At 35.8% G+C, this 16,324-nt stretch overlaps 1 protein-coding gene across 4 annotated transcripts in view; it reads right to left on the bottom strand.

Annotated features, from left to right (window-relative positions):
- The window catches only part of LOC141903562 (ubiquitin domain-containing protein UBFD1-like), an 81,638-nt gene that overhangs the window by 31,406 nt on the left and 33,908 nt on the right, over window positions 1-16,324 (bottom strand). For 3 of the 4 annotated variants that reach the window (XM_074791733.1, XM_074791731.1, XM_074791734.1), the window contains exon 2: window positions 3,270-3,509. In XM_074791733.1, coding sequence (XP_074647834.1) covers window positions 3,270-3,509 — 240 coding nt within the window. Of the gene's footprint in view, window positions 1-3,269; window positions 3,510-6,758; window positions 6,857-16,324 lie in introns of those variants that run through there. The other variant, XM_074791732.1, reaches the window with a different exon arrangement.

The following is a 16,324-nucleotide window of genomic DNA, read 5'->3' as shown; positions in this document are numbered from 1 at the left end:
TCCCTGATTCCGCGATATGAAAGCATCGGAAAAAAGGCAATACTGCATTCTTAGTTAGTTTACTTGAATTCTCTGGCCAAAAATAATTCATCCCTTAAGTAAATATTGGTACCCATTTCTCTGAAATCTAACGTCATGATGTTACAGGGCTAAGAATTCAGACCTAAAATAACCTTTAAGGAGCAAAAAATACATAAAGCACACTATCTTGTGTCAGATGATTATGCTGATTAACAATACTCAATGCCTCTTGGAGGCCATATGCAAAAACCAATGACATTGAAACTCAACACTAAAGAACATGTTATGAGCTAAAAATTTGCAATTGATTATGGTAACAAAATTTGCTTAGGTACCAATATGAATAGACAAATTATATATCATTCAATATTTCACTCCCCCTGGTGGTAAGAACAAAGAATTAACAGGCCCGGATCGAGAGGGGGGTTTTTCAGCTACCAAAATCATTTTCTAATCATTTTCTCGAAGGAATTTACTCAAGACAAAGCAGGCGAACAGTACAACATAATCGGTTACCATATCTTTGGTCAAACAATATGCAGTATAGGCCCCCATTCATTAGAGATTTTAGTCAGCGGTTTAACATTAACATTCTGTATGAACCCCCTCCTGGAAAAAATCCTGAATCTGCGCCTGATTAGGTGATTCAAATTCCAAGTGAGGAGATGTATCTTATGACAGTGCCAATAACCATCAAATATCAAGACTATAAGTTAAAATCTCTTTGATATTTTTCTCAAAAACCTTTTTCCACCTACGAATGAGTACTAATGACACTAAGATGGCTGCCAATTGCGTTATAATTGGCTGATAAAAAATAACTTCTGATGTATAAAAAATCCCTTTCCATAGAATACCCAACACAAATTTCAATGAAAAATGGCAAACCAGTAGGAAACTACAGGAATCAGGATTCAGACCAAAAATGGACATTTTTGGGCACAAAAAAGGACAATTACATACAAAAGATCAAGGTTATTGATCAAAGGGTCTTGAAAATTTCCTTCAAAACTTGAATAAAGGCCAAATGGTCCAGCGGCTCGCCAAACTGTCTGAAGTAAGTCTGTCACGCTGTAGGCCTATGCAAAAATTCTTCTTTGAAAATTAAACAAGAAAAGAACTTTTGATAACTGGAATCTTCGAAAGATTGATTATGGGAACTTAACATTCAACTGAGGCCATCTCAAAATAATGGTCTGTTTGCCTTAACCCGACCGACACAACTTCAAAGGTACCGAGTGAAAACTTTTTTCTGGGATTCATTGAAACACATTTATATTTTTGATAAAATGGCCGAACGACCGACTCATTGCCGATGTATGAGAATCATATGCTTAAAGTCAAGTGTGCATCGTGTGAAAACATGCCTCGACATGGTGACCTAGTTTAAGCTTTCCAGGAAACTGGCAGTGTACCAATAGGCTGCCATTCATTTCTAGTGACTATATTGAAGCTGATTATGTTATAGCGCGCATATATTCAATTAAATTATATTTCATTTTGAACACAGAGATGAGCTCCGGACGAAGTTAGAATTATTCTTGAAATCTAGGCAAATTAGACTAAGTTCCTGTGCACAACGCAGATTTGTGATATTATTTTCACATAAAACAGGTGATTAATATGTTGGGTTTTTTTGCCCTAAAATTTTGCACAAAAAATTGTTCTACCTACCTACCGACTCATCCTGAAAACTGAGTCGGTGTACGGTAAACACACAATTAATTTGGGATGGCTTAATATTCATAATTTTAATACATCTCGCGAATGACATAAAACAACTAAAACTAGGAGAAAGTATGAGTGACCAGTTAAAATATGGTACCAGGTACAAACTTGTTGATTGCCTGACCTCATCGGAGGTTCTTCATTAATCATACAGACAATAATACATGTAAAACCAATCAAGACCGAAGCTCCAAGTTCTTCAAACTTTAGGGCAGTGCCAGTTACTGACGAAATGAAGATTATCGACTGACATGGTTTTCAATAGTATTACGATAGAATTGTTTTTAGTGGGCAGGCATAGGCTAAGTGTACGAAGCTTAAAAACAAAGTGACTCAAGCATCGTTGGTGTACGTGGCATGCGCGACCTACAATATGGCGCACGTTATCTATTACTGATAAATACATGTGGTGAAGGGAAGAGTATAAGGCGATATTCCTGCCGCAACTGTACCCCACGCACACTACTCACTGTGCCGAAAATAACAAACTAACCAGGCTCTAAAATGGATCGCTATGCGAACTTCCATGAAATGACTCTTCATTTAACACATTTCAGACAATAAATTGTTGTACGACACGCCTTGAGTATCAGTTATCGCACTAGCAACGATGAATATCAACCTATTCAATTGTGCAGCCATTTTACTTAACACTTGACGCACACCTGGCTATGATGTCATAAGGGAGGTCAAACCAGGTCAACACAAATTTTAAATAACCAAGATTTTGAGGAGTTTCGTCTTTGAAAGTCCATAACTACTGAACAAAGAATCGGAGAGTATAAGGCGATATTGCTGACGCGACTGTACCGCAAGTGTACTACTCACTGTGCCGAAGGTAACAAACTAATACAGATAACCAGGCTCTAAAATGGATCGCTTCCATTAAATGATTTGAATTACTGACAATAAAACAAGTATTCCAGTCGTGCTAATATCAGACTAAAAATTTTGACGCTATTAATCAATCAGCCGCGCCCATGTGGCTAACATGAAAGTAAATTTCTGCATTATCATGATTTTGAACCCAGATTTTTGACAGATATCTTGATGCAACGTTACCTTATGCACGGAATTTCAAAATGAGATGAATCATTTAACACATTTCACACAATAAATCGTTGTACGATACGCCTTGAGTATCAGTAATCGCACTAGCAACGATGAATATCAACCTATTCAATTGTGCAGCCACTGTATTCATTACTTGACGCACACCTGGCTATGACGCCATGAGGGAGGTCAAAACAGGTCAACACAAATTATATATAACCAAGATTTTTAGGGTTTTTGTCCTTGAAAACCCATAACTACCGAACAAAGCATCGGATTTTGACAAGATAAAGATCTTCCAACGCAAATAGCATTGAATTTACACATGTGTAATATTGGACAGTTAAAGATGCTGCATAAAAAAACGTGCTCAAATAAATCAAATGTGACAAAAGGTGAATGCAATAGCCCGCTAAAAACCAATCAGTTCCACTAAACAGTAGGGGTTGAGCTAAGAAGTAACTTACTTGTGAGTTCCTGAATCTTTATTTTCAATGAGGATATTTTTTCATCAAGAGGAAAAGACACATCAAAAGACCTTTTTTTAAAGACTATCTTGAAATTGACCAATTCCTGATCTGAGGGTTGATCTGAGGGTGGAGTATTATCAATTTCATCTACATCTTTTGAACACAGTATTAAATTTCCAGAGTGAGATGGAGCACCTTCTTCATCTTTTACTGCCTCTGCGCTTCCTTGTGTACCACCTGAAAAGAATCTGAATCATTAATTATAGAAACTAGAAGTCCATGGCCATAGGTTTTGTAAATGGTCACCAGGGGGCGTTATAGAGAGGAATAACTCAGTATTTCCACATTATGTTGGTAACTAGCATATTTTGTTACCACAATCAAATGCAAAATTGCAGCTCGACATGTTCATAAATACATAATTAGAGGGCATCCCCCCTTTAGGTACGGCCATTACGGCTCGGGGATGTCCTCCTCAAATATGTAAAATTTCAATTCATGTGTAATAATCAAACAAAATTGTTATACCCATGTTCATATATTTGAGAAAATAAGTTCATTCATTCAATACTAACCTATTCGGCTATTCAATGCCCCTGGTGACCGTTTACAACTAGGGGTCCAAGGACACCTTGCCCACTTGGGAAATGGTTTGAAATGCTTAACAAACAGAAATTTTCAATGTTCAATGCCGGGTAATCATATTAAGATAGAGGGCTCATAGCCTCAATACCAACCAAATTTCAAGGCCATATAAGAAGCACTTTTAAGGCTTTTTACTTCCAGAAAAACCCTTTTACGGCAACATATCCTCGCTTCACCCATTCAAAAACATTTAAAACAGCTTTAAAAGGGTTCATTGCGCCTAGTAAGTTGGTGGTAAGCTTTTTGAAATTGGATGGGCTAATACCTACGTTAGGGATGACAAGGGCCAAAAAACGGTTTGAAAAAAGTAACACTTTGAAAATATACTTTCTATTGACTTCAGTCCACAATTAATGGCTTAATTCACAGACTAACACAGGTAGCTTTCGAAATGATCCAATTTTATGTATGTTTCGAGCGATTAATCAACAAATTTCGCCATTTCTCAGAATTGCATACTGTCGCATGATAGACAAGGTGACCTACAAAGGTTTATATAAAACTTCCAAAACGAAACAACAATTTTTATTTTTGATGGTTTTCCATCATATATTTCAAATCTTTCTGTTTTCCATAATAATAATGAAATAATAAATTCTAGTTGCAGAACAAGAGGCCGAACGGACTTGAAGCATTGGTGGATTATACGGTGGTAAGGTATTAAGTGGTTTATATTTTACATCTGCCGGCAAATGGTCTACGACGATGTTGATTGGGAGTACCACAGACTTATGGTCTTAATGTATGACTTTCATTGATGCTGAAAACAAATTTAATTTTTCTGCCGAACGATTCAGCCACGTTATTTGTATTGTCAAACCTCATTGATGCAATTCTGTTAAAGAAAAAACTAGTTTATTCTGATGTTATCCATTCAGCCAAGATATTTATATCAATTTGGATACAAAACCCCATTTAATAAAACAATTTCAGCACCTCTGCCTACAAGATTCATATCAACAACATAGACCAGACCTGCTTACCCCAAAATTTCAACACCAGTAGTATTGCATATTCATCTCAGAAAAAATAAGCCACATCAGTAGTTTTAATGAATATTTGTCTGTTAGTAGTTTCCAATTAAGCCCCAGGCAGGTGCTGCCACAATCAGGTGATGAAAGGTTGAGTAGTGGGTTTCCCCAAGGGTGAAAATATCTTAAGTCCGGAAAATAATCATTTAGAAAGAAAATACAAAAAACTATTTCATTTTTATTTTGCCTTCCGACATTAAACCTACCTTCAAAATAAAAAAGCCTGGCCACACGAAATACATTAAAAAACCACTGTTAAGTCAATGATTCTTTAACCCCGGGTTTTACCAGCTGAAGAAATATTTATCTCGATGTTTAATCATACTTGTCTACTAATTAGTATTTTTTCAGGTCACGATAAAATATTCATTGAAAGTTAATTTATTTCAAAAACTTTTCATTGAAACACTGCATGAATACGTAATCATAACGCGCGCGCCAATGTGAACATTGGTGTGCTGCACGAGTGACTGTGCATAGTGTGTGTAGAGATTATATTGATCACACGCAGCAGCAATGCAGTGAAAGAATAGATAGACGCCCCTGTACGCCACTGCCATAACTCAGTGCTGATAAATACTCTGACCCGATTTATGAGCAGTAGAAGTACACGAACCCATATTCCAGTTTTTGAAAGTTCATAACCGTATTCACAGATGTGATGATATACTATAGCCATATTTTCATACAGGAAGATAAAACAAATCCGTATTTTAGTCAGCCAGCCAATCATGGAAAATTCGATGATCACAGAATTTTTTGTTACAGTTTGGCATCCGGGCTCATTTGATAGCAGAGTATGTGGGCTATCATGTGTGGAGGATGCCTTTAACAATTTTTTCGTTTTTGGCCTACAGGGGGCGTTAAAGTCAAACATTTTGAAATTTAAACATCTTCATTTTCATTTGGCAAGGAAATACACTTTAAACTACTTTTGCTTAATAATTCGAATATCTCATCTAAGGTTTGGGGTAATTTTACAATCTAAACCTTTTCTGAGTTGGGGGATTGCAGCGCATATAGCGCAACGTTACTTTTATGTGTACATTCATTTGTTACCTAGTTACAGCAGCAACAATCGTGTTATATTCACTTGAAAATAGCAATTTCATATAAAATATTCATTTTTAAGGTTATTGGCTCAAACAGTGATGATGTTAATGTTTTTTGTTGATTATTTTGATATTTCTTTAAACTTACTTATAACTCGTATGTGCTTGGTCAATATCGGGATGAACTGTTTATTGGTTTCTATGGTAACAGCAATTCAAATCTGCGTTCTTCGTCCGTCAGGTACCGGTATTTTGAGCGTTGGGTCTTTTGTGACATTCCAAATGTCCTCAAACTTGCCTAAAGTCTTCGAACATGTATTGGACCGCTTATTACTACGTCTTGCAAACAATTGAATTGCAACAATGTTAACCATTGTTGCAATTGCAGTAAAATCGCGTAATTTGTCCATTTTGTCTTCCCCCGAAATCTTTTTAAATTAGGCCACGCGGAGACGCGTTCTGGGCACAATCAGAGTACGGTTTAACTAGAATTTTAATAGTGATTTTCACAACTTTCACTTTATTACTTCGGGAAAACCAATCACACAAATGCGGACCCGGAACCAGTCCAGTCCATTCAAAACGACCATATGCAATGAACACTTGGCAATGTAACGACATGAACGATGTAGGACTGCCATAAACTAGGGGTCCAGGGACACCATGCCCACTTGGAAAGTGGTGTCAAATGCTCAATCTAACAATTTGAATATTCAACGCCCCCTGGTGACCACACACAAAAACCACCTTGAACTCACCACAATCATAGAACATGTCAGCAGCTACAATTTTGCGATTGGTTGTGATAACAATGTATGCCTCTGTGTGACCCTTGTCAATTAAAGGTGTATTTTTATTGAGGTAGATAGGATTAGTTCATTTATATAATCTACAATAAAAAGTAATAGCTAGTAGGATATATACTAGGTATATTTTTCCGGGGATTTGAATCTAACCCGGTATTCGCAATCTTGGGTGGGTAACTGCTGTTCTCCCTTTGGTGAGTTATTGCATATTTTCGGAATCCGATGGCTGGGATGCAGCTTTGCAGTATCAGCCGATTATCCTTTTTAGGCATGGTACTATGTTTTGTATTAGTACATTTCAATAATTCTGGGTTTTAAATAATCTTCATATATTTCTAAGATTTTCCAATTAGTTACTTTTATTTTTTCATCACAGAACCTACACTTGGTGCTATATTTGATATGTATTTCATCATTTTTAGTTTGAACTATTTTACTCTATTTCTGAGTGCTACTTAGATTTCTCCGAATTTCAAGGGCATGTGACATCCTGTTAGACTGAGGTGAGGGAGTGGTTTTTTGGATCTTGAAACAGCAGCAGGGGTTGCCACACAGCTTCCCGCTATTTTAATTTTATTCCTATCAAAGGATTAACTGATTCTTAATCGCTGTACTGAATCATGGATTTTTGAAGGGATCTTTATTCATCGTTGTTAGCTGGATTATTGAAGATGGACATTCCATGATAAAGTGAAGTTTTCTCTACAAGAGAAGTTTTGCAATAGCGACAATTCTTTTATAATAGCAGTTTTAGCTAGATAATCTATAACTGTGAATATCATGTCAGTAGTAAAGACATGCGACTACTTAAATCATACTGTTCTACGACACCAAAATTCTAAGTCTTTATGAATTTTTGATGATGCTCATGTAGACATTTGCAAGTTATATGGATTTTATTCCGATTTAAAAAGCGATCCGAATTTCGTGATCGTCGTCATATGCGGAGGATCGATTTGTTAATTCGTCGTCTACTACCAGAGACTATTGGTTCAACTAAACTGGTTCGTAATTCGTTTTCAACTACTATTGGTTTATCGTACTATTCCCGTGTATTTTGGCATTGGTGAGTTGGTGATCAGGCCAGAACTCTAATCTTCCATATTTCCAAATTCTGTAATTACGCAAGGAGTGACATGTTGCGGTTTGACAGCGCAATTGTATTTGGACACTGTTGTTGAGTATTTTTAATTCAAATATCTTTAATTCAAATGTCTTTAATTATACTGTTATCGCCACCCTCTTCGGTCCACTTCACATAGTTACATAATTTGTTTTTACTCTGAACTGTTTAGAATTGCTGTGGTTTCCACGGTACCCCTTGATGTTTTATTGCTTGGTCTGTTTATCTTTAGTTTTGACACACTGCTTCTATTTTAGATCCTGTGAGTTTATATGCTTTGTTACTTGTTTTTCTGGTCATTCCACCTGATGATGGCTGTTAGTCAACAGCTGAAACGTTGTGGTTTCGTAATAATAAATTTGATCGTATAATTTCAAATTCGAAGTGTGGGATTTCTTCATTTATCTACAGTTTACACGGATTATAGTGTTTATTCGACAACTTCAATTTAATTGTTCTTAGATAAAATTATTCAGGAAATAATACATCGAAAAAAGTTTATATTTTGTAACTAGTTGGGTTAATTTTGAGTTGATATTTGGTTCAGTGTTGCCAGCACCTAGCTTTGCTATTTCCGGAAGTATTTATTGACATACACAAACTTGCGAGCGCCGAAGGCGCGAAGCCGTTTGGGGGGGTTTGGGGGTCCCCCCAAGAAAATTTCAGAAATTAGAAGCGTTTTCCGAGCACTTACAGCGATCGTGAACCCATGAACACCTTATTATATTCTGGAAGGTAATGGCTATTTCCAATGTGGCACATCCTGATTCGTTGACGATCAGCATCTTCTCACGTATTACGGGTCGAGTCCTGAATTATTGCAGTTCAAATGCGCCGATGAACGCTCACAAATTCAAGATCGTAGCGCTTGAGCGCTTAGTTGGCAAGGAAATATTTAAAATTTCGTTAATAATCAATTTATCCGTGAATATTATGCAACTCATTTTCCGGGGAACTATCGCATACGGGCCTATTGAAAATGGAACATTCAAAAAAGGACGGATCATAGATAGTTTAGGCCTAAGCCTATATAGATGATCATAGATGTGTAACTTGAAGGGACGTACCTACGAATGCTCTGATAAAGATGATCTAATACAAGCGCGGCGCATCAGCAAGTCAAGTCGTGGTTACAGTACAGAAGTTTATTGAACTCCAAAATTTTACAATACACATTCGAGTATAAAATCAATAAAGTTATAAGCACTACTCTGTATACTTAGACAAAAGCCGCTCGACCGCAGAGCTGCGCTGCGTCGTCATGACGATTGGTGGTGTTGCAATCATCACAGCGAATGCGTATGGGTGGCCGTTCTAATAAAAATTAACGGCATTTTCGCGCAGTACGGAGAAGAAAATTTCCGGATTTTTTTTTTGAAAGTTTTGATTTCCGGAACTCCGGAAATTTCCGGAAGTCTGGCAACACTGTTGGTAACACAATATGATTGGGATTGGTATAACTTGGGTGAAATTTGGTTCGGTTTAGTGATTGGTTTTAGATAATATTTCATTGCTCTATTACTTATCATCTTAATAAACGTATATATATTGTATTTTATTTTTAGAGTTCGTTGTGATTTGAGTTCGTTCTCAGTAAGTTTATTTTGAGTTTCTAGCCCCACGCACGCACGTTGCCAATACCATCTGGAAGTGCGTTACATTTTTGGCGCCCAACGTGGGGCTCGATTTGGCTCAAATTGGCCTAATCGGCTTAACCAAATTGTAATTTGTATCTTGAAGTATTCTTCGGGACAAGCAAGATAGTCCACCCCTATCTTGTGGCAGGAATACTGTCAGGTGAGATTGTAGAGGAAACGAGACAAACTCAAAAAACAGCAACCTACATCTTTATCACATCCTTTTTTCAGCAATCCAGCTCTGGTTAGATTATTACAGTTCTCAGTTGAACTTTAAGTGTTATTGACCTAATTCATATCTGTCTATGATATAGTTAGGGGAAAAGTTGTGGTACACATTCCAGTTGGAATCAGAATAGCACCCAACTTAATGAGATTTCTAGTTGTGGGTTGAATTAGATATATTTTTAGTCACCTAGTTACGAGTAAAAGTTGGCTGAGCTATGAATTTCAAAACATTTGCGGTGACTTCTAGGAAATTCTTAAAAAATTGCATGTAAGTGTTTGTTCATGCATTCATTCTCTCCAGTGCGTAGGTCATTGTCAGTTTCTCTAAAAATAGACAACCATCATAGTAACTGAGCCACTTGCCCAGTTTTCGTCCATAGATATATTGTGATATTTGGCGTCCCAGCATTAAAACCACATGTGACTTTTCACGAATTCCAGTATGCTTTTCTGTCTCAGACACTCTGAGGAGGCGTTAAATTAAAAAAATTTCTTGGGGGAGGACCCACAAACCCCCGCAATGTGCTTGCATCGTTGATGCAGAATAAGTTTAATATTTCTTACTGCGCCCTGCTATAAATTTGAGCCGTGGAGAACACTGGGCACTGTATCAGAGAGAGGAAGGGACATTGCGCCCAGTAGCATATGCTAGCCGAAGCCTGTCTAGCAGCGAAAAGAATTACCCTGTACATAAACGAGAATTCCTTGCCCGGTTCTGGGCAGTCAAGAACAAGTTTCATGACTATCTCTCTGAAGCGAAGAAATTCCAGATATTGACGCATAATAATCCATTAACTTATATATTGACCTCCGTTTAGTTGGTCACAGATGGCCACAGATGGCTAGCCGCTTTAACCAACTATGACTTTGACATAGTATATCGTGCTGGGCGTCACAATGTCGATGCAGATCTACTTTAAAGAAGGCCCGATATGGACAGCCAAGATACTGAACAGGAGGAAAGAATCTCATCATTAGTCAATCGGGTAAGACCCGCACTTGAAGTCGCCATACTCCAATCCGCTCAAGACTACTGTCAAGCTGTCGTGGAAGCTCAGAACGTTCCAATAGCCCAATGTTTGAGCGCCACATTGAATTCAGTACAGGACTTGGAAATTATTGCCCAAGATGAGATACAGTCGCTATCGGTTGAAGAACTGAAAGTCTCCCAGAGAGATGACCAAGTCATTGGGAATTTCATCAACATTCTAGAATATGAATCCCTACCCCTTCCCAGGAGAAAATGGCGTAAATGTCCGAAGGTCATTCAGAATATGCTAAGAAACTGAGGCACAACTTACTTTGATAGTGATGTATTGTATAAAACATCAGTCTTTAGAGGTAGGAAGGTACATAGATTGGTAGTACCAGAGAAATTCAGGGAAAAGGCCATGCAAGGCATACACGACGATATCGGTCACTTTGCAACTGAACGAAGCTTAGACCTTGCACGCAATCGTTTCTACTGGCCTTATATGGAGTCCGACATAAGCAAACACATTGGCAACTGCAGAAACTATATCTTGCAGAAAACACGAGACCCAAGATCAGCCCCACTGTTACATATTCAGTCCACCTGACCCATGGATTTGGTTGGTATTAATTTCCTCGGTGTAGACCCGGATAAGACCGGGAGAACACATGTACTCGTAATAACAGACCACTTCACCCGTTATTCCAGAGCGATGGCGACGAAAAACGAAACTACGAAGCAGGTGGCTGAAGTTTTATGGAAAGACTCTTTCCTGGAAAGACTCTTTCGGATTTCCTAGGAAAATGACAGGCATTAGGTTGTCACTGTCGAGTCCATGGCACAGCCCTTCCAATGGGCAGTGTGAACGCTTCAACAGAACACTACTGGATATGATTGGTACTCAAGATCAGGAGATCAATGACAGTTGGTCTAAGCATTTGAAGTTCTTAAGTCACGCTTATAACTGTACTCGAAATGATGCTAAAGGTCACTCACCTTTCGAGTTCATGTTTGGTAGACAACCAAGACTGTTGGTTGATTGGTATTTCAACATTCATCCTGCCGGTAAAGGCGAGCACACAGACTATTCTAAATATGCGAAAGACCTAAAGACATCTCTAGATCAAGCATATAAATCGGCGCTGAGTCACGCTGATAAGTCTAACGACCGAAACAAGGCACGCTATGACAAGAGAGTGAAAGAAAGTGTTTGGACTAACGGTGAACGTGTTCTCTTGCGTAATGTTGGCCTAAAGGGCAAACATAAAATAGCTGATCATTGGCGTTCTGATGTTAATTTGGTCACCAAATCTCTTGGAGATGTCGTATATTCAGTGAAACGGGAAGATGGAGTTTATTATTGCCTTGTGGTGTTATTCCATTTCCAAAGGTGACAGATCAAAATAAGCCCCGTAAAGAGGTAAAACCGACGGGTACCTGAAATGAATCAGCCCTACGAGGAAATTCATGAGACTTCATCAGACTCTGACTCTGATTTAAATATTGATCCCCAGCGTGCTACAGATAGCAAAACTCACAACCCTGTGGTTGAAAATGCTAAGTACGAAAACTGTACAACTTAAGGATTCTAGTTGAATTATAGGGCCTATTGTTATTCTAGTGCTCTGTAAAGAATATGATATTTATCTTATGGATTCATTGTAATACTCTTTAAATAATGATCATTACATTGCTCGTTACATTGAGTTCCTGTATCTTTAAATGATTTTTCATTTGGAATGTCAGGGATAAACCTTTTTTCTTGTACTCTGAAAACATTACATAGCATTCTCTGAAAGGGCAATATCGTAGGTGTATAAATAATGATTTATCTGATTTTTCATTATATAAAAGTGATTGTAATTCATCTGTAATTATCAAATGTTTATCTATTTCATTAAATGTTGTGAATTTTGGAATTATTGTATTGAATAAGATTTTATCTTTTTCATTCGATAACTCAATCATTAGATAATAATTTTTAAACTTTAATTCAGTAATATTACTCACTTGAAAACGAAAACGTGCAGTTCTAATCAAATCTTGAATAGGAATAAAATGTTTAATTGTCGGCCTAAAATATTTTTCTAATTCATGTAAATATCTTTGAAATGTAGTATCTGTTCTTTCATTTATTAGTAATTTCTTAATGGAAATTAATATTTTCTTCAACTCGTTTATTACTCGTTACTTTTAATATTCTTTTAATTCTACCATTTATTTTACATATTTTTTTATTCGAAATCTATATAATTGATTTTCATATATATGATATTCATTTATATAATGTTCATATATATGAAATTATTAGAGTAATAGGGTATATGTTGTTTCATATCAGAGGTTGAGGGGCGAGTGAGTAAAAATAAAAATGAATTCAAGCCTGTGAGAATTTATTTTTATTTTTATGAGCTCGACCTCTCGACCTCTGGTATGAAAAGACATATAGGCCTACCAGTAATTGGAAAAGTGGGCTTTCAGATCAGAGGTCGAGCGGTCGAGACACCACTCATCACCACAAGTAATTTTTTCCCCTAATAAATGGGGGAAAATGAACACCAGCCAGAAAACAATAATGTTAATAAAAATCAATATTATTGCCAATATTGTAAAAAATACATCGATAAATCCCAAAAATCACGACATGAAAAAACTGCAAATCATATAAAAAATGTAATAGATTTTGAAACTCCAGAAAATTCCAATGAAAGAAAAGAAAGATTAGAAAATATGAATGTGGATGAAATAAAATGTGAAGTTTGTAATGAATTTATAGTAACCAGAAAGAAACTTTCCATGATGGGTTTCTGTGTAATTGTTTCTGTTTCATTCACCGAACCCGCTGTCAAAAAGGCGATTCTCGATATAAATAGTAATGGGTTTTCCCCGCGGGATACCCGCTTTGGGAAAGGCACCTGAATCGATGCTACGAGTTCGAATCCCAATATTTAGACGTAATTTATTATTCTTTGAAATAAATTCTTAGAATTTCTATTTATGATAGGATGTGCAGGTTTTGATTTGGTAATGATGTTAATAAAAGTTAACCTCTTAAGGTATTGTTTTCTATCTATTATTTGTGACGGATTAGTTTCGATGCTCCTCACAACCCGCCCCACCACGTGTCACTTATTCACGGACACGCGGATTGTATCATTTGTAATAGGCCTACCACATGAGAGTCCATGGCCTACCGTAGAATAGTAGGGCCTACCGATCACGCTATGTGCGATGAAAGTAGTGTTTGAATAAAACAAATTTTTAATGAAATAAACATTATTTATCATAATTAATCAATAGATCAGGTGCCGCCTAAATAATTGTTTGTTTCGTGAAATTTGTACAAAACTTTGCAACTTCGTCATGTCTTGTGACCCTGAAAATACTAGAAGAATCATCGGTAAGCTTATAAAACGGCGAGGTCAACATAGTAACAACCACGTTCGGGGATTGAAAAAAAAACTTGAAAGAATTATTTCTTATACTGATGAGTTATACTGATGGGGAGTAGCGACCGTCATTGACACCGGTTATTTATCCATTCACTATCAAATGTGACGAGCCCAATAAATGATTGCGCATAGATTCGGCCTCTCAGCATTTAGCACAGCAGTTCCGAGAAGTGTTAAGACCGATCAGCGCGCGCGCGTTATCTAAAACCGGTGCTAGTACGATCAATATCTACAGGTATATACGTGTTCAGTATTACACAGCGAGTACCAGTATGTTGATCGAGCGTCGTCGTAGCAACGCGCTATACAGCGGCTTGAACTAGCGAGTAACGTTAATTATCTTTTAACCAAATTAGAGCACTTATAAACATCGGAATCAAATATAAACCAAGCTGCACCATCTACATCAAGTAGAGAATACCTGTGTGAAATTACAGAATTGTGGGTCCACACAAACAGCTTAAATTGTGTCATAAAGAAACATCCACAGACGGACAGACAGACAGACAGACAGACATGACAACGATGCCATAGATGGGTTCGTCTGACGACGAAACCCATCAAAAAGGAATTATAATAGACATCTCGAATCACAAAAACACCATCAAAATTTGAGTAATAATGTTTTAGGAAAAGATTATTTCGATGATAAACCTCAAAAAGTAAAAAAACCAACTTCAAAAACTAAATCCATTTCAAATAAACCTTACATGGAAAATGTTAGAAATTATATTGATTCACTAGAAATAAAAGATACAATTGAAATTTTAGAAACATTACATAGTAAAATTGGTCCTGCAGCTATTATATTTAGATTTTTCAAAGGAACAACAATAGAAGATTATAGTAAATTTAATGAAATAATAGAAAAAATACTAGATTTGATAACAGATGTTGAATATCCAAAAATTAGTATCTCTGGGAAAGTAAGTTTTATAAAGTCAGAAGAAAAAATGAGTTATAATATTCAAACACACTCTGAAGAAATAATTTCAAAAACACAAATAAAAGAGAAGTTAGAAAAAATATTTAATGAATTTAAACGTCATATTGAAGAAAGATATTTTGAGGGTTCTGGCTTAACATTGAATGAAATTATATATTTAGATTTAAATGTTTATAATACAAAAAGAAATAAAACATCAAAAAGTAATAAAATGTTTAAAAATGATTCAAACTTTACAACAGAAAAGGATATTAAAGCATCATCTTATATTAAATTACCATTTACAACAAAGGCAGTAATAAATATTCAAAATGAAGATAATAAATGTTTTCTATGGTCAATTATTAGTTGCTTACATCCAACACAGGAAAATGTTTGTAGAATAACAGATTATCGGAAATATGAAACATTATATAAAATTGATCAATATCCAGTAACTATAAAAATGATTTCTAAAATAGAAAAAGTTAATAATTTAAAAATAAATGTATTCGAATTAATGCAATTACCAAAGACAAAAGGTGAAAATATTAAAGATTATACATTGGAAGCTTTATATTTAACAGAATATTATGATGATGAAAATGCTATAGATTTGTTATATTACAAAAAAGATGAAAATGAACATTATATGTGGTTAAAACAAATTGATTTATTCTTTAGAACAGAAAGTGATCATCATCATAAAATTCATCTATGTAGAAAATGTTTATCTAAATTTATGACTGAGAATACATTATTAAAACATAAAGAATTATGTGATAATAAAGATTTTTGTAAATTAATAATGCCAACAGAAAAAGATTATAATTTGAAATTTACTAATCATAAATTTAAGAATATTGTTCCATTTGTAATTTATGGGGATTTTGAATCGTTGAATAAAGAATTAACTGATCAAGATAGAAAAGAAATATATAACAAAAAGCAATTATTAAAATCAATGGATAAAGGAAATGAATTAAGTGAAGACACAATACAAGACCCACCAATTATAAATACAATTAAAAAAGTTCATCAAAGAGCTGCTGCTTATGGAATTTATATAAAATCAAATTATCCTGAATTATATGAAAGTCAATATATTTCTTTTAGAGGTGAAGATGTAGTTAATGATTTTTGTGACAAAATGATTGAATTAGAAAGTGATTTTGCAAAA

This window comes from Tubulanus polymorphus, chromosome 4 (assembly GCF_964204645.1).
Source record: "Tubulanus polymorphus chromosome 4, tnTubPoly1.2, whole genome shotgun sequence".
In the NCBI taxonomy this organism is placed as follows: Eukaryota; Metazoa; Nemertea; class Palaeonemertea; order Tubulaniformes; family Tubulanidae; genus Tubulanus; species Tubulanus polymorphus.
Note: the sequence above shows the minus strand (reverse complement) of the source record. Positions and strands in the feature narration are given on the sequence as shown.